Genomic DNA, 19,872 nt, shown 5'->3' with positions numbered 1-19,872 from the left:
ATTCAGGCAGCTAACAGACACATGAAGAAATGCTCACGATCATTAGCCATTAGAGAAATGCAGATCAAAACTACAATGAGATATCATCTCACCCCAACGAGGCTAGCATTAATCCAAAAAACACAAAAGAATAAATGCTGGAGAAGATGTGGAGAGACTGGAACAGTTAGACACGGTTGGTGGGAATGTAAAATGGTACAACCACTTTGGAAATTGATTTGGCGCTTCCTTAAAAAGCTAGAAATAGAAGTACCATACGATCCAGCTATCCTGTTCCTTGGAATATATCCTAGAGAAATAAGAGCCATCACATGAATAGATATATGCATGCCCATGTTCACTGCAGCACTGTTCACAATAACAAAAAGATGGAAACAACTTTGGTGCCCATCAATGGACGAATGGATAAACAAATTACGGTTTATCCACACAATGGAATACTATGCAATGATAAAGAACAAGGATGAAACCGTGAAACATCTTATAACATGGAGGACTCTGGAGGGCACTATGCCCAGTGAATTTAGTCAGTTACAGAAGGACAAATACCATATAAGACCACTATTATAAGAACTCAAAAAAAGGTTTAAACACAGAAGAAAACATTCTTTGATGGTTATGAGGGTGGGGAGGGAGGGTGAGGGTTATTTACTAACTAGATAGTAGATAAGAATTATCTTAGGTGAAGGGAAGGTCAGCACACACTACAGGGGAAGTCAGAATAACTGGACTAAACCAAAGCTAAGAAGTTTCCCAAATACAATCAAACACTTTGAGGGACAGAGTAGCAGGGGTAGAGGTCTGGGGACCATGCTTTCAAGGGACATATAGGTCAACTGGCATAAAAAGCTTATTAAGAAAATGTTCTGCATCCTACTTTGGTGAGTGGCATCTGGGGTCTTAAAAGCTTGCAAGCAGCCATCTAAGATTCATTAACTGGTCCCAACCAGCTGGAGTAAAGGAGAATGAAGAACACCAAAGACACAAGGAAAGTATTAGCCCAAGAGACAGAAAGGGCCACATAAACCAAGACTTCATCAGCCTGAGATCAGAAGAACTAGATGGTGCCCTGCTACCACCAATGACCGCCCTGACAGGGAACACAATAGAGAGTCCCGGATGGAGCAGGAGAAAGGTGGGGTGCAGAACTCAAATTCTAGTAAGAAGACCAGACTTAACCGTCTGACTGAGACCGGAGGAACCCTGGAAAGCACAGCCCCTGGATTCTCTACCAGCCCAGAACTAAAACAATTTCCGAGGCCAACTCTTCAGACAGGGATTGGACTGGACTGTGGGACATAAAGCGATACTCGTGAGGAGTGTGCCTCTTAGCTCAAGAAGATACAAGAGACTAAACGGGCAGCTTCTGTCCAGTGGTGAGACGGGAAGGCAGAGAGGGTTAGAAGCTGGTTGAATGGACATTGGGAATCAGGGATGGAAAGCAGCAGTGTGCTTTCCCAGTATGGGGAGAGCAATTAGAGTTACATAACAATGCATGTATAAGTTTCTGTATGGGAAAAATTTTTTAAAAAAAACAAGAATACTATTTTAGCAGAACCTAAACAAACTTGAGTTTTACCAGTGCCTAACCCACGTATGGTCTCTATGATTCGGAATCCACAACAGCAGTGGGTTTGAACCCATATAGGGTCACTATGAGTAGGAATGGACTGGACAGCAATCGGTTTGGTTTGGTTTCAACTCACCTGGGGGAAGGGAAAAACCGAACTCCAGCCCCCTCTAGCCTTCCTGACTTCACCCAAGGTGAGAAGGAATTTTACTTTATTTTTTTCATTGCTAGAGAAAAGGCCTCAGACGAGGTTCAAGAAAAAAATCTAAAGTATCGATGAAAAGGTGGCACTACAGAGAAGGGACAGCCCTTCCTCAGGGACAGAAAGTACAGAGGTAAAGAAGAGCAAAAATGCTCTAGAGATCAATTGGGAAAGAAAGGAACTGAGGGCTGAAGAACTCTGAGTCTTCGAACAGCAAGCAGCAAGATCATTTGCTGGTAGAGAGGGGGCTGGGATAGAATATGGAGCTTAAGGAGAGTGGTGATGGTCTGTGGCAGCTGTTTGGAAAATTTGAGAAAGAAAGCTGACCAGCAACACATAAAAGGGTCCTAAGCAATGTGAGGTACCTCCTCAGGACAGAAAATATGGGTTTTGGGAAACAGGCAATAAGGATCCATCCAAACCTGGGGACTTGCAGGATAAGGGTAACAAGGAAAGAAGTGAAAGAAACTGAGGGGCTGGTTGAGTACCACCTAAGGGACTGGGAATGGGGCTCAGGTTTGTAAGCAAAGAATTGCAGGCTGGAGGGAACAGAGACTGGGAACATAGGAGAGCTGGAGGAGCAGGGGCAACTGTTACGTCTCAAGGGATAAACAATGTAAAGACATGGGCTGATTAGCTACGGTAGATTTATTTGATATCCTGGACAAATAGGCATTTAATAAATAACTGATTCTCTCAGTAATAATGAGATTTGTTACAAATCAGAATGCTATCTCAAGAAAAATGCTCATGGAGATTAAATGATCTTTTTTAAAATTGTACTTTAGATGAAGGTTTACAGAACAAATTAATTTCTCATTAAACAGTTAGTATACATACTGTTTTATGACACTGGTTGACAACCCCGCGACATGTCAACACTCTCCCTTCTTGACCTTGGGTTTCCTATTACCAGCTTTCCTGTCTCCTCCTGCCTTTTACTCCTTGTCCCTGGGCTGTTGTGCCCCATTAGTCTCGTTTTCTTTTATGGAGCTGTCTAATCTTTGGCTGAAGGGTGAACCTCAGGAGTGACTTCATTACTGAGCTAAAAGGGTGTCTGGGGGCCATACTCTTGGGGTTTCTCCAGTCTCTGTCAGGCCATTAAGTCTGGTCTTTTTTTTGTGAGTTAGAATTTTGTTCTACATTTTCCTCCTGCTCCATCCGGGACCCTCTGTTGTGATCCCTGTCAGAGCAGTCAGTGGTGGTAGATGGGTACCATCTAGTTGTACTGGACTCAGTCTGGTGGAGGCTTAAATGACCTTTTTTGAAATGATGAATGTGTTTAGTTCCCACTTATTTCTCAGTGAACTGTTAAGCTAAATAAATACTTGCTTTCTGTTAGGTTTCCAGTAAGATGAAAGAAATGATTTTGAAAAATGGACAAAAACTTTGAAGAAAAAATTAGAATTCCAGAGGTGATACTGTGTTCCCACCTTAATTAAGCTCTGAAATTTTTAAGTGTGTGTTTCCACAGATAATTTCACAGTGGTGCAAAGCTAACAGTGGAAAAACTAACAGCCGAGGCAGAGTGAAGTGAAGGCCTCCTCCGCAATCAGGATGTACAGAAAGTTTAATGATGAAACATTATTAATAGCGCTGGCTTAAAAAATATGTGGAAAAACTTAATTCTCTAGGGGCATATTTAATCACTAAAGGGTTTTCCAGTATTCTCTTTATGTGCTGGGAAGTTAATCTGTGTTACGAGCATAAGCAGCTTATAAAAGGTATGGGAAAATTTTTCCCCCTACAAACAGCTTAACCTTCTTAAAGAGGAAAATGTATTTAAAACTATCCAAAAAGAAAAAAAGATACCATCACAATGAATACTAATGCTGTAACAAGCTGTCAGTCTACACACAACACATTACACCTCGTAAATGAATAACATAATACATGTTCCTGAGAAGTGTGCTGTTGTTAGGTGTTGTCCAGTCGGTTCTGACTCATAGTGACCCTATGTACAATAGAACAAAACACTGCCTGGTCCTGTGCCATTCTCACAACTGTGTACACATATTAAATACTGAAGGTCATAAATATTATAAAGACACTGGGAGAGTCTGCTAAATAGAGAAATAACAATGACTCTTTTAGTATAAAGATATGGATCCTTTCCTGACGGACATGATTTTCCATACTTCTGTTTTGTAAGGCTGAGTTTTCTTTATTCATGACGTACATGAACCCAGATTCCTGGAGAAAGATGGAAGAATCTCTTCTTAAAACACGATTTTAAGAATAGCACTTGTCTTGTTGAGAATCTTAGGTGACTCCTTACTGTTTCTTTGATCAAACCCATACATGCCAGCTAGGCATCTAAGTCCCTCCATAAGCCTCCAATTACAGGCGCATTTCTGGAAAATGTCTTTCACAGGGTCTAAGATCTCCTGACAACGCTATGTAATGGCCTTCCTCTCATGAGAAACAGGAGGGATTTGTAGTTTGCAAATATTATCTATTATTCTTAAACAAGGGACACCAGGAATTGGGTACCTCATCTTAAAAAAAAAACAGACAGAAAACCTACCTATTTTCAAATAGGGAAGGAAACATGCAATTTGTACAAACCTCTTGTTTAAACTCTCTTTTGCTCAGAAATCATGCTTACTTGCTCTTGATTTAAAAATATACATGTGTACATATTTCTCAAAAGATTAGGGGAAACTTGCCCAGTGTCCCAAATATGGTAATAGATGAGTATAACTGGAAGTCACCAGGGCCCTTCATTTCTTTCTTAAGAGAATCCACAAAAGAAGGGTCAGAACACTACCCTCTTAGGGACAGACACCCAGTCATGTGTGCAGGGGCTTTGCTCCAAGCTGAAGGCCAAACCCTCTGTTTTCCACCACGGTCGCGAGGGAGCTGTTCCAGAGTGCAGAATCCCCATTTCAGGTAATGAGCTGGAAGCAATGCTAATAAGATCAGGAAACTCCTTGACCAATTTGTCTCTTGATGTCCTGGGATTTCCCTCCTCATAATAAAAAACAATCTCAGGATAGAAAAAAGCTCTGATTTCAGCAGCCCCTAGAACACTGCTATCCCTCCTTTACTGCCCCCAGCTCTTCCACAGGACCCTCATGTTGGGAAAGCTCCAGCTCCTTTCTCTTTCCCTCTTGGTGCTGCCCTACTTAGAGTGATCGCTCGTCTTACCCATTAACACAGATCCTTTACTTCGTCAAAACTCAGCTCAAGTATCAACTCTTGCAAGATGCCTCGCCTGATTAACTCCACTCCCTATGGTCTTTTCTTTCCTTTTGTATTCTCTGACCCCTCTCCCCACGGCACATGGGGCTGCCGAAGGGATTGGGGGGGTTGGTCTGTTCTACTGTCACCGGTGATCAAGAGTTGATGGCATTTTCGAATATCAACCAGATGTCCAATGACTTTGTTTCTGTTTCTATATATTTAAGTGATATAAAGCAGATAATGGATGAGAAAATAACTGCATATGGAAACATGTTGCTATCATTGTAACTACATCTGATGCTGCTAACTTATTCTATTTGATACAGGCAGGATTTACAAGATCTAACTTTAAAAAAAGGACAGATCTGAGTTTAAGACACATAATCGTATGTCAAAAGCTATAGCATTACTCAGGATAATTACTGGAATGCCCAAAATAAAGAACAGATAAGTCTCTTGTTCTTTGCCTGAAGTCACTGAATAGTGCACATTATTCTTAGGCATCCAAATGCAAAATGGCACAAGGGTCATTTAGCGGATATGGGAGATTGCAAATCAAAACATCAAATAGCTTTAAAATTGAGATAATTTTAGAATAAAAATTCCAGTGCTTTGGTATTTGAATTGAACTTATGGCACAACACACAACTGTATTATAAAGAATCAAATAATGTTACATTCTGGTATCTTCACCTGCCAAGATCAGAATTCTACTGGGGTCAACAGAGTAGAAGGAAAGAAACTCAGAATTTGGAATTACATGCAACTGGGAGTAATCCTGCAACAGCAGGAAAAACTCTCCATCTCTTTGAGCCTGTTTCCTCATCTCGAAAATGGGGTTGCAACCACAGTCCTGTCTCCCTACTTACTGAGACACAAATAAGATTTCATGACTTCATTCACTGAAAAAGAATGGTTTACAAAGGGCTGTAGAAGTGTTATGCATTTATTACTTGTAAAATATAATTATTGTCAGCAGATAGAGCTTGATAAGTATAGGAAACACGACAAGAAGACACACAGTGATGTCAGCAAAAATAGTGGGGTAAGGACCTCTGCAAACCCTCTCCTCCATAAAAGCAAAGGGAACACTGGCAAAATCTGTGGAGTGTTTATTCAAAACCAACAGCTGAATCTAATAACAGTGAGCTTTATGGCATTTTAACTTGTTCTATTCTCACCCTCCTCACCAGCTCCCCGGTCATCTGGAAAACCAACACACACTCATAGTGATCTCTGGGATCCCGAGGGGATCCAGGGTAATAAAAATATTCTGGATTTAGAGAGTGGAGAGGTTGCACAACGTTACAAATGTACTAAAAACCCCCGAACTTTACACTTTAAAATGATGAATTTTATGGTAGGTGAATTATATTTTAATTTTTTAAGAAAGACACACATGAGCTGTTGGTATGAGGATCTAATTTAGAATGCTTGTAATGTAGTCTGAACAGATAAAACACTATCTGGATGGATGACCACACACACCCCACCCCAATCCTTGGATCGCCTGTTGTTGTTAGCTGCTGTTGAGTCACCCCCGAGTCATGGCGACCCCACGCACAATGGGATAGGACCATCGTGATCCATAGGGTTTTCACTAGCTGATTTTCAGCAGTAGATCACCAGGCCTTTCTCCCTAGTCCATCTTAGTCTGAAAGCTCTGCTGAAGCCTGTTCAGCATCATAGCAACCCACAAGCCTCCACTGACAGACGAGTGGTGCGCATGAGGTGCACTGGCCAAAATGCTTTCTCAATGATGTTTCATTTCCAATTAGACTGGTTGTTTGGAGCTAAGTAAGTTCCAGGTTTAGCTCATTGTCTTAAAAGATCCAGAATACTTCTGAAGATCCTTGGAAAGATAAATCAGTATCTACAGTGAAGAGAAAGGGAGAGAAGACAAAGGAAGTTTTCTTAAGATGCTTTACAACCTTCCATTTTGAGGGAATGGTATGAGATCAGAACACCACCTGTCTGTCAGTTTATTGTACTGTAGTGGCTTGCATGTTGCTGTGATGCTGGAAGCTATGCCACCAGTATTTCAAATACCAGCGAGGTCACCTATGGTGAACAGGTTTCAGTGGAGCTTCCAGACTAAGACAGACTAGGAAGAAAGGCCTGGCAATCTACACCCAAAAATTAGCCAAAGAAAATCCTATGGATCACAACAGAACACTGTCCAATATAGTGCTTGAAGATGAGTCCCCTAGATTGGAAGGCACTCAAAATACACAGTGGCCACAACAATGGACTTGAACATAAATCAATGATCATGAGGATGGTGCAGGACCAGGCAGCATTTTTTCTGCTGTACATAAAGGCGCCATGAGTCAGAGTTACAGATCATCAAAACATTTACAAATGGGTGCTCTGACCAATTAATCTAGTCTTTTTAGACATACTATTCCAGGTCATAAATTTGAGGAGGAATATATTTTAAGTATCAATACATGTCAACAGAGAGGCAAATTGGAAAAATGCAAACAAGAGGCTTCTCCAAGAATTGCTACAGCCAAAACCACTCAACACATTCATTCAAATATTTACAGAGAGCCTGTTCTTTGGAAATTCAGCTCTTTTCTACATAGGGCTATCATCTTTGGTGCCGGAGTGAATCAAATATCCACTGTGATGTACAATGCATCCAGAACTATCTGTGCATTTGTGATGGTCATATTCTTGCCTCAGGTTTGCTTATGCACCAATACTTTGTTGGTTTGATTTTATTTCCTTTGGCTTTCTCACTGGCATTCTCATTAATTTCTAAAACTTAGAAAAAAGAACCAGATTTTACTTTACCTACTTGTCTTTGTTATTTAGTGCTGCTATAACATAAATACATCAAGTAGATGGCTTTAACAAAGAGAAATTTATTCTCTCACAGTTTAGGAGGCTAGAAGTCCAAATTCAGGGTGCCAGCTCCAGGCTTTCTCTCTCTCTGTCGGCTCTGGGGAAAGGTCCTTGCCATCAATCTTCCCCTGGGTCTAGAAGTTTCTCAGCACAGGGACCCTAGGTCCAAAGGACAGACTCCATTCCCAGCTTTTCTTTCTGGGTGGTAGAAGGTCCCTCTCTATGCTTGCTTCTCTCTTTTATATCTCAAAAGAGATTGACTCAAGATACAACCTAATCCTGTAGATTGTGTCCTGCCTCACTGACATAACTGCCTCTAATTCTGCCTAATTAACATCATAGAGGTTAGGATTTACAACACATAAGATAACTATATCAGATCACAAAATGGAAGACAACCACACAATAGTGGGACTCATGGCCTAGTCAAGTTGTCACACATTCTTGGGGGACAAAATTCAATCCACAACACTACTTCAGTCTCAATTAACATGCAAAAGAAAGCTTTTCTTTCCCCTGATTAGATAACAGTCACTCACACAGGAAAAAACATCTTAAATTCTACATAGGTTAAAAGTTTACATCATTTTTTTTTAATGACCTCCTTTCATCCTTCATTATCTAAACAGAAGGAATCAGACAAGAACTATCCATTATTCTCAATACTCTCATCTGAACACAAACAAGCTGAAATGGTTACCATCTTAAAAAAAAAAACCCACAATCCCCCTTAATCACCCACCTCTCTCTTACTACCTCCTCCCCAATGTGTTGTTGGTGTTAGGCACCGTACAGTCAGTTCCGACTCATAGCAACCCCATGCATGACAGAATGTAACACTCCTCAATGTACTTAATAGTAAAAAACTTTTTGGAAAATGTATCTCTCTATTTCATTTTCCCTCCTTAAGGAGTCCAATGAGGATTTCAGACCACTGTCCACAAAAACCACTCTTGTCAAGATGACCTATGATTGATGGTTGCACAACAGTACACCCACTCCTCACTTATTGACACGGTGAGGTTCCAGAGACCAGGTTGTTAGGTGAAAATCAGCATTATGCAAAAATAGAGGATGACCACATCAGATCACAAAACGGAGGATGACTACATGATTACATAACTGCAAAATTACACCATTACACAACGGCCAAACCACTGAGAATCAAGGCCCAGCCAAGTTGACATATTACCTTAACCATCACAGCCAGTGTTACTCTCGCCTTGCACCCTGGCATTTGTTACTGCCAGATGTACATCATTAATGTGCAAAATAGTCAGATAGTAGATCTTCTGCAGTTGTTGTAAATGAGAAATGTCAAACAATGAGACAGTCGGTAACTGAGGAGTAGGTGTATATATTTACTAAGAATCACTAAACTATATACTTACTATCAACCATCCAGAGAGATGAATTTTATGGTAGTAAATTATACCTCAATAAAGCTGTTGAATAAGAAGAGAAATAAGAAATACAAATTTAAGTTCATTGTATCAACATTTGTGTAAATGAAACATTTTAGTGTAAGTGTACTGCTCAGTTCTGTAATCACTGCAACATATGTATGTTTGATGTTTGTTTTTAAGGTAGTTTAAGCATTTAAGAGAATAGATTTCTGATTTTAATTAAGACATTAAAAGTGTTTAAGTTTAGATTCAATATTTTAAAAACAGGAGAAATCTGATTTGATAAATTGCTAATTTGATAAACTATTTATTAAGTAGGTAAGAACTGGGTGACTGACTTCTCAGAGAAATGCTGAAGACTTCTATCACATTTTGCTCATGACAGATTCTGTGCATATATCAAAAATACATAAATGAAATGCTGAACATAAAGTAGATTATCTTCTCCAGTGAGGCTGTGAGTGGCAAGGAAGAAATCATGAGTAGTGGTTCTCAACCTTTATAGTACATCAGAATTCCCTGGAGGGCTTGTTAAAACACAGATTGCTGGGCCCCACCCTAGAGTTTCTGATTCATTAGGCCTGGGGTGGAGTCCTTGGCTGGTGTAAACTATTAAAATGCTGGTTGCTAACCAAAAGGTTGGAGACACCCAGAAGTGGCTCAAAAGAAAGGCCTGGCAATCTACTTCTGAAAGATCAGTCATTGAAAACCCTACAGAGCACAGTTCTACTCTGATACGCATGGGGTCACCATGAGTCGGAGTTGACTTGACAGGAACTGCTGGTGGTGGTACATCTAGGGTGGGATGTGAGAATGGGAATTTCTAACAAGTTCCCAGATGACAGTGATGCTGCTGGTCCTTGAACCACACTGAAAACCACTGCTATCTCTAAACAGGAGCACACTGCCTTTTGAGAATCAATCTCTGAAGAAGCATGCGCATTCCTTTTAAATTAACTTTACAACCTGATCTTCAGCTGTTCCTCCTATAAGAAATTACTTTGTGTGATATTACTGTTTATTTAACAGTTCCAGTCAATCTCTCTAATACATATGGTAAAAACAGTTTTAATTCCCCTGCACAGGGTGCCAGCTTTCTTTAAGAAAATTACCCCAAGTGACTTTTGTAATGTGTGAACTTTGGTTCAGTGAGTTTCTTTTAATTTTGGAATTGAAAATTATATTTGGCAGGCAAGCGTCATTGGGAAAAGTTAGGTATTTGACAATATTAAATTATTTTATACATTATTCTCTATCTCCAATCTGTATGGCCCTTGAGTTCACTGGCAGCCCTTCAGCTAGAAACAGCCTAGACACAGGTTTGGTTGATTTATGGAGTATTTGGGGGAAAATATATGTTTGAACCAACACTTTAAAAATCAGGTTTTCACATTAAAATTCATATTTCCATCCACTCTTACACACACACACACACACATACACACAATCAGAAGATGTGGCAACATTAGACCCAAATTTCTGCAAGCCAGTACTCAGCCAGAATTGGGCCACAGCGGCCTGTCAGAGAGAACGTGCGTTCTAATCATTCATTCCCTGTTGTCTTAAACCCAGTCCTCATCGTTCAGTTATGTCTGGCCCTAACCCCTGTGGGCGTGTGTATTTGGGTGCCAAGACTAAGAGTGAACAGACAGCAGAGGATTAATTAAAAAAGACACATACACTAGCTTAAATTAAGTGTGATGTGGGTGGGTTAGATTTATTGAAAACTTACTTTGGACTCAATCTCTTATGGCCTAAGGTTGATGATGGTTTGTGTGATCTTCTGGTAAGCCACATCTACTTTTTTTTGGAGATTTCTGTTTTAAGAGCCTGCAGGCTAGGATGAGCATTATCTGAGAAGTGGCGTGTCAGGTTGTGACCCTTTCTATCTGACAAAAACAGTAGTGTAAATGATGAGCAAGCCAGCAAAAATCTGCATGAGGAATGTATACTTACGATCTTAACCTTTTTCATTGTGAAATAACATGTAAAAGTAAAATGGAATATATAGTTTAAGACAGTATAGAGTAAACATTTTAAGATATTATAGAGTGACCATTTGTATAAGTACTACCCAGTCAAGAACAACACATATCATTGAATTATCAAAGTCAAACATTAATACCCTTACCTTCCTCCAAGACAACGCAAGAACCTTAGAAGAGACTAATCCTATTCACCTTCTCCCAATTTCTTTGCTGTTTTTTTTGTTCTGTACTCTTATTTTTCAATCTCCACCCAACACTGTACTGTTTTATAGTCAATGTTCACTTAGACTTTACCTACATATTTACCACTTTCTTTGCCTTTTGTTTCTACATTTCTGACTTTCTGTCTTGAATAACTTTCTTCCTAGCTGGAGAATATCCAGCAGAAATTCCTTTTGTGCAAAACATGCTGGTGGTGAATTCTATTTTTGTTTATTTGAAAATAGCTTTAACTGTCACTTTTGGCTCTTTCATCCTTGAACAATATTTTTTGCTGAGCTTGAAGTTCTGGGTTAGCAGTTATTTCTTTCAAAACACTAAAGATATTATTTTACTGTCTCTGGCTTACATTCTGCTATTGATAAGTCAACTGTCAATCTGACCATCACTCTTCTGAAGTAAATGTCTTCCCCCCACCTCACTGCTTTTAAGATTTATCTTTGTCTTCTGTTTTCTGCAGTCTCATTATGATGGGTCTAGGTGTGGGCTTTGTTTTATTTTTACTGCTTTGGATTTGTTGGGCTTCTTGAATCTGAGGCTTGGTGTCTTTTGTTTGGAAAATGTTAAGATATAATCTCTTCCAATATTGCTATAGCACCATTCTCTTTTTTTTTCCTGGCACACCAATTATATGATTGTTAAACCTTCTCACTGTATCCTCTGTCCCTTATCTTCTCTTTTGTATTTTCATCTTTTTGTCTCTCTGTGTTTCGCTCTGGTTTCTTCCAACATATTTTTGAGTTCACTAATTTGCTCTTTAACTATGTCTAATTGCCTATAAACCTGTTCATTTTGTTCTGTATTTTCAGTTCTAGAATTTATTAGATCTTTTAAAAAAATCTGCAATGCCACTTTTTAGTTTTCAGTGCCTGCTGAAACTAAGCTTTGGCTTTTATTTCTTTGAACACTACATAGTTTTTTATAGTCTGTGTCTCTAAGTTCAATATCTGGAATCTCTGTGGGTCTATTTCTGCTGTCCATTGCTTCTGCTGATTCTCATGTATGGCATTTTCTCTCCTTTTATGCCTGGTTACCACTGATTGTGGCTGGATACTGTAATTGAAAATTATTTGTAGAAATAATTTGAGGACTAAGGCCATAGTATCTTCCTCTAAGAGGAGTTCATTGCTTTTACCGGGCACCTATGTGAATTAGCTAAATAGAATCATCTCAATTCAAGTAAGCCTCAAGGTTTCTGGGCCATGCCAATGATGAGAAACTAGGCTGCAGCCAATGTGAGGGCTGGCTTACTTCCAGTTGACCTTTACTCCTAGTTGGATCTCTTCAGGGGATCCCAGCCCAAAGTGAGGAACGTCTTGCCAGGGTTCTCAGGCTTGACAGGAGCCAGACTCCAACTTTTATCCACCCTAACCTTGCAAGAACACCACGAATGCAGCTCAGATGCTCAACTTCCTTTTCCTGACCAGCAAACACCCACAAGACAAAGTGCTAAGCTCATATCCCTCTGTGTTTACATCTCTCCCAAGTACCAACTCAATAATTCTTCACAATTTATTAGTTCTTTGATGTTTAAGAAAATTTTTCCGATAATTTGTCCAGATTCTTTAGACGACTTCAATGAGAGAGTCTGAACTGCCTGGTCTACCTTTAGTTAAAGTAGAAATTGCTCAGCATTCTGTTATGTATTATATCCTGGATACATGGTCCTACCTTGCCAACACCTGCCATGAGGGAAAAAAGTTCTATGGTATTCTTTGAACAAGGGTGAGAGCTCTTCTTAGTGGCAACCTACCCTTATAGTGCAGATGAGGGTTAAGTTATAGTTCCTACAATTTATTTCCTTTATTATCCTGGACATAAATGTGTCTTCAAAATGGGGTGGGGGAGATAATACCTCCATACATATCAGAAGATCAGATGAAGGAATGTAAAAAAGCTTGGAAAAGCCTACAAAACTAATACAAATTATAATTCTCTTCCCTCCTTTCTCTGCCCTGTAGGTGAACCATGAATCCCTGACTCTGGCTAACTCATCAAGTCAGGCCAGCGGTCAGTTGACTTTTCAGGTCATTCATCAAAGGCTGGCAACATTATGGAAGACACAATATTCTAAGGTCAAGTAAAGAGATACCTATTGTCTTTCCTGCCCTGCCCTGAGGCCACGGCCGGGCAGGGGAAGCTGGGAAGCGAGGCAGGCAGTGTTACCCAGCAGTCCCCCCAGCATCCCTTGGGCAGGTCCACACTGTTGCTGCTGCCCGACTAGGGGACCAGACATTGGTCTCCTGCGGTGTGAATGGAACGTGTACCCTGCTGTGAAGATGGAGGGGCCTTTGTCCATTTTCAGGGACCGCAGCACCAGAAAGGCGATCTGCTCCCAGAAGCTTATGGCTGCAGCTTCTATTGCCAGTACTGTAAAAGTTTTCTGTTCCAATTGGCTTGGATAAAATGGTGGTGGATGATATTGGTGATGTAACCATTACTAATGATGGTGCAACCATTCTGAAGTTACTGGAGGTAGAACATCCTGCAGCTAAGGTTTTTTGTGAGCTGGCTGATCTTAAAGATGAAGAAGCTGGAGATGGAACTACCTCAGTGATTATTATTGCCGCAAAACTTCTAAAAACTGCAGATGAATTAGTCAAACAGAAAATCCATCCCACATCAGTTATTAGTGGCTATCAACATGCTTGCAAGGAAGCAGTGAATTACATCAGTGAAAGCCTAATTACTAACACAGATGAACTTGGAAGAGATTGCCTGATTAATGCTGCTAAGACATCTATGTCTTCCAAAATTATTGGAATAAATGGTGATTTCTTCACTAATATGGTGGTGGATGCTGTGCTTGCAATTAAATACATGGAAAAGGCCAGCCTCGCTATCCAGTCAATTCTGTAAATATTTTGAAAGCCCATGGAAGTCAGACGGAGTGTCTGCTGATCAGTGGCTATGTACTCAACTGTGTGGTGGGATCGCAGGGCATACCCAAGAGAACAGTTAATGCAAAAATTGCTTGCCTTGACTTCAGCCTGCAGAAAACAAAAATGAAGGTTGGTATACAGGTGGTTATTATAGACCCTGAAAAACTGGACAAAATTAGAGAGAATCTGATACCACCAAGGAAAGAATACAGAAGATCCTGGCAACTGGGGCCAATATTATTCTAACCATTAGCAGCATTGATGACATGTGTCTGAAGTATTTTGTGGAGGCTGGTGCAATGGTAGAAGAGTTTTAAGAAGGGACCTTAAACGTATTGCTAAAACTTCTGGAGTGACCATTCTGTCAACCCTGGCCAATCTGGATGGTGAAGAAACTTCTGGAGCTGCAATGTTGGGACAAGCTGAAGAGGTGATACAGGACAGAATTTGTGATGATGAACTGATTTTAATAGAAAAAACACTAAGGCTCGCACATCTGCTTCCATTATCTTACGTTGGGCAAGTGATTTCATGTGCGACGAGATAGTGCACTCTTTACACAATGCTCTTTGTGTAGTGAGCAGAGTTTTGGAGTCAAAACTGTGATGCCAGGTAGGGGTGCTGTAGAAGCAGCCCTTTCCATGTACCTTGAAAACTATGCAACTAGCACGGGGTCTCAGGAAGAGCTTGCTACTGCAGAGTTTGCAAGATCTCTTCTTGTTATTCCTAACACACTCACAGTTAATGCTGCCCAAGACTTCACAGATTTGGCTGCAAAGTTAAGAGCTTTTCATAACGAGGCTCAAGTTAACCCAGAGCATAAAAATGTTAAGTGGATTGGTCTAGATTTGGTCAATGGCAAACCTCGCGACAACAAACAAGCGGGGTGTTTGAACTGACCATAGTTAAAGTGAAGAGACTGAAAGTTACCAACAGAAGCTGCAATAACCATTCTTCGGATTGACGATCTTATTAAATTCCACCCAGAAAGTAAAGATGATAAACATGGAGGTTACGAAGATGCTGTTCACACAGGAGTCCTTGATGACTGATGTGCTTGCTCTTTTACTTATAACGATGTTAGATGCAATTGTCTTGTACTCTGAATATTACACACTAAAGTACAATAAGCTATCAAAAAAAAAAAAGAGAGATACCTATTGTTATACTAGGTATATATATTAGGGCAGTGGTGGTTCAGTGGTAGAATTCTCACCTTCCTTGTAGGAGATCTGGGTTTGATTCCTGGCCAATGCACCTCATGTGCAGCTACCACCCATCTGTCAGTGAAAGCTTGTGTGTTGCTATGACACTGAACAGGTTTTAGCAGAGCTTCCAGACTAAGACAGACTCGGAAGAAAGGCCTGGTGATCTACTTCTGAAAATTAATCAATGAAAACTATGGATCCCAACAGTCTGATCCACAGTCAATCATGGGGATGTGGTGCAGGACCAGGCAGCATTTTGTTCCATTGTGCAGGTCACCGTGAGTCGGGAGTTAACTTGACGCCAACTAACAGCAACTACAACATTGTTATATTATCTATAATTTATTTTTAATACTTCAGTATAGACAGTAAACACACACACACACCATCTATCTCCAAAAGGTAGCTAGTTAGTATTTTAGGTATCCTAATCAGGAATGCAGAGTTCTGGTGGAACAGTGGTTAAGACCTTGGCTGCTAACCAAAAGGTCAGCAGTTTGAATCCACCAGTCGCTCGTTGGAAACCCTATGGAGCAGTTCTACTCTGTCCTGTAGGGTTCGTATGAGTGAGAATTGACTTGATGGCAACGGGTTTTGTTTTTGTTTTTTTTTTTTGAATCAGGAATGCATACTCTAGGTGTGGTTGGTTCGCATTTGAAAGACTTATCAGAAGTTCACCCCCCCAGTCAAGTGGATCAATACACAGCTATCTAAATCTATGCAAGAGAGTCCTCTAGTGAGTATAAAGAATGGTAGAAGTAATTCTTTAATGAAAATAACAGCTGTAGAACAAAATCGTAATAAATGAAAAAGACCAGACTTATTGGTCTGATAGAGACTGGTGGAACCCCCGAGACTATGGCCCTTAGATATCCTTCAAACCTAGAAATGAACCACTCCTGGAGATCACCTTTCAGGCAAATAGACAGGCCTATAAAGTGAACAAGAACACCTGTGAGGAATGTGCTCTTCAGAGCAATCAACCATACAAGATCAAAAGAGCAGCATTTGCTCAAAAACAAAGTTCAGAAGGCAGGAAGGGGCAGGAAAGATGGGGAAATGGAAACAGGGAACCCAGGGAGGAAGTGGGTAGAGTACTGTTACATTGAGTGGATTGCAACTAATGTCACAAAACAAAATGTGTATAAATTGTTGACCGGAAAACTAATTTGCTCTGTGAACTTTCACCCAAACCACAATAAAATGTTGAAAAGAAAAAGAAGAAAGAAAATAACAGCATTGGGTTGGCTGGAAATATTGTACAAGACCCTCCAACCTTGCATATAACCAGTACCAGTTGCCATCAAGTTGACTCCAATTCACGGCGACCCCATGTGTGTCAGAGTAGAACTGTGCTCCATAGGGTTTTCAATGGCTGACTTTTTGGAAGTAGACTGCCAGGCCTTTCCTCCAAGGAGCCACTGGGTAGACTCAAACCTCCAACCTTTCAGTTGGCAGACAAGCACGTTGAGCGTTTAAACCACCCAGGGACTCCAAACTTGCATCAACATGTAGGTTCTCAGAATCTGGCAAACAAGGCAGCCTACTGCTCTTTGCAGCCGCACTCTGGGCCTAGGGATCTGGTTCTGGGTCTGGACACTTAATAGAGGATTCTACCACCTGATCCAACTAAAAGGGTAGATAATATCCAGCAACTAGAATATTGCTGCATCTGTCTCTACTAAACTTTTATGTGAGAAACATACTGAAAGGACAAACAGGCTGAATGACTAACTTTTGTGCCTGCTTGCTAATAATGTTCCTGTGTGGCAGCATTTGGTCTGAGACTAGATTTCATGGTAACAGACAACCTGGCAGCATGATAACCTGTAATCATTAGAAGCTACCAAATTCTACCAAAAAAGAATTGTACTACTGGCACCAGCGAAACCAACTCAGTTCAATTTGCAACAATTGTGGTGCATCAGATTTTCCAAATGAAGCCTCTTGGGACATAACCTTTGGGCAAAAATACCACGATTCTGATAAAGCTCATGTACAGACTTGCCATCCTGGATCCTCCAAGAGAAAGGCTGTTTCTCCTCAATGGAAAAACCACAGGAAACTACAGAGACAGCCTTCGGGTGTGGGTTTTGCTGGGCCTGAGAGCCTGCCAGAAAATACCATCGCTCTTGTTTCTTGGCCTCTAGAATGCAATGATAACTAAGGTTTTTTTTTGCTTTTGCTTTTTAATTTCTTTTATTTTATGATTTCCTCAAAACCACCTGGACTGTGTATGCTACCCAAAATGATGTCATTTAAAAAATATCCATATTCGAAGGGATAGATAGGAGGCAATGATCCTACTTCCTTAAGTAAATTCAAAACAGAAGTATTCACATTTTCAGAACAGTATGGTCTTGGATTCTTAGCAGCTGCATGTTCCTACCCACCAAATGTTTTTAAAAATACTCAAGCTGAAAATTAACCAAAATGGCAAAGTGAACTATGTTTGTTATAGACAGTTTCTCGAGGAAAACTTTTTAAACTCTCACTCCTCCATCCCAAGTCTATGCTGGAGGGCACCTAGAAAGTTGCTCTAGTCCACACTGACTTTCCTGAGGATGCCTGGTTTACAGTCTGAAATGCTATCATAGGAAATACATTCCTCTGGGTATGAGGATTCCCCTTTAAAAGAACAAGGCTTCCAAAGATAGCCTGAAGGTACTTAACCAATCAGTTCTCCAAGCTGCTAAAGATTTAAAGTGAAATTATCCCCACCTCCATCCCCCGCCCTGGTGGTGCAGTGTTAAGGGCTTGGCTGCTAACCAAAAGGTTGGCAATTCAAATCCACCAGCTCCTTGGAAACCCTATGGGGCAGTTTTACTTTGCCCAGTAGGGTTGCTATGAGTCAGAATCAACTCAACAGCAATGGGTTTCTCCCCAGTACACTGGAATTCTGAGAGCGTGAATTAATCCTACCACATCATTGTTTGAGAGATGTTAAATATGGTATGTAAGCGGGCTGGAAGGTGAAAGTCCTGGGCTTTTACATAATTTCTCTGAATCTAAAGTTCTCTCCAAAGGTCCCTGGGTGGCGCAAGCAATTTGTGCTCATCTACTAACCAAAAAGTTGGCGGTTCAGATCCGCCCATCACTGCCATGGAAAAAAGGCATGGTGATTTACTTTCATAAAGATGATAGCCAAGAAAACCCTATGAAGCACAGTTCTAACTCTGTAACACACAAGGTCATCGTCAGATGGAAACGACTGGACAGCAACAGGTTTTTGTTTTTCCCCTTTGGCTAAATGTTCCATCTACCTGATAGACTGGAAGCTTTTTACTAGCCACTTAACAAATCTGAAAGGGATACTGGGAAAACATGCACAAAATGATGCCAAAGGAGCAATGAAATGCTGCATCACTTGAAAAGCTGAAACCAAGCAGCTGATCTTCCCTGCTTGTGTTGCACTGGGCTCTAACCCATTTACCATACCTTTATGCAAATAATGCGCACATTATATGCTTTTGCCAACCGAACAACACCTTCGCACGTTATTTTCCTAGATGCAATATGTGCGTTATACGCGTGTTCGTTATTTACATGGGGTGCGAAAAATACACTATCACTGTGGCATGAGAAAGCAAGGTGGTTGAGGCTGCAGAAAGGCTTCTGAGAAGCAGTGGGACAGTGAAAAGAACAACTGCCTCAGCAGGCAGCAGGCCTGGTACTGGGCCCAATGGGACCGCAATCCTGGGCCTTATATGTCCCTGCCCCTAAGAGACTGAATTCAGAGGGAACACAGCCAAGAAGCCCTTCCCAAGGTTTGACAGCTCTGCTGAGGTTGTGGGTCTGCCACTGGCTGCAGATACCTGGGTTGACTTCACCTCCAGGAAATATGAGTATTCACACCCCCTCATACATTCCCACCTAGGAATATTGAACCTCCGCTTCATTTTGGTTGATAATTAAACCCCTGGATTAACAGCCTACTTGAAAAGAAAAGGGAAAGAAAAGAAAAAGGCAAAGAATGTAACACTCTGCACATTAATATTTGCTCACCTCTTGAGGCCATGCCCTTTTCAAAAGAACCGCTCATCCTCTTTTATTCCCCTCCCTTTTTGTCAACTTCCAAGGATGGAAAGTTTTTCACGGTTGCAGATTATAAAATGAGAGCATTTGTAAAAGGAAATGGGAGTGGCACCTGCTCTCTGCTAGACAAAGGAGCAATCAAAAACACAGACTGCCAACTCCGTGACACTTGGCATGCAAGCTCTCATTTGGTCTTCATGGCCACGGAAAAGGTATTTTAAGTTGTTAGGAGGACGATCTGCCTCTATGTCTCCCCCATCCAGGCTGCCTATGCAGAGGCCTTAGGCCCAGAACATTCTCTGATAAGGAGGCTGGGAATTGGGTCT

General features: G+C 40.8%; 1 protein-coding gene and 1 pseudogene across 9 annotated transcripts in view; one reads left to right on the top strand and one right to left on the bottom strand.

Annotated features, from left to right (window-relative positions):
* Positions 1-19,872, bottom strand: part of ATG7 (autophagy related 7) — a 306,857-nt gene that overhangs the window by 159,889 nt on the left and 127,096 nt on the right. Inside the window, exon 17 of one of the 9 annotated variants that reach the window (XM_023739350.1) lies at positions 15,329-15,434. The exons of the other annotated variants lie outside the window; for them this stretch is intronic. Coding sequence (XP_023595118.1) covers positions 15,420-15,434 — 15 coding nt within the window. The 3' untranslated portion in view covers positions 15,329-15,419. Of the gene's footprint in view, positions 1-15,328; positions 15,435-19,872 lie in introns of those variants that run through there. 9 annotated transcript variants of the gene reach the window in all.
* On the top strand, positions 13,701-15,355 carry LOC101354875 (T-complex protein 1 subunit alpha pseudogene; annotated as a pseudogene).

Source organism: Trichechus manatus, unplaced genomic scaffold (assembly GCF_000243295.1).
Source record: "Trichechus manatus latirostris isolate Lorelei unplaced genomic scaffold, TriManLat1.0 scaffold00001, whole genome shotgun sequence".
Lineage (NCBI taxonomy): Eukaryota > Metazoa > Chordata > Mammalia > Sirenia > Trichechidae > Trichechus > Trichechus manatus.
This window is presented reverse-complemented; position numbering and strand designations above follow the sequence as displayed.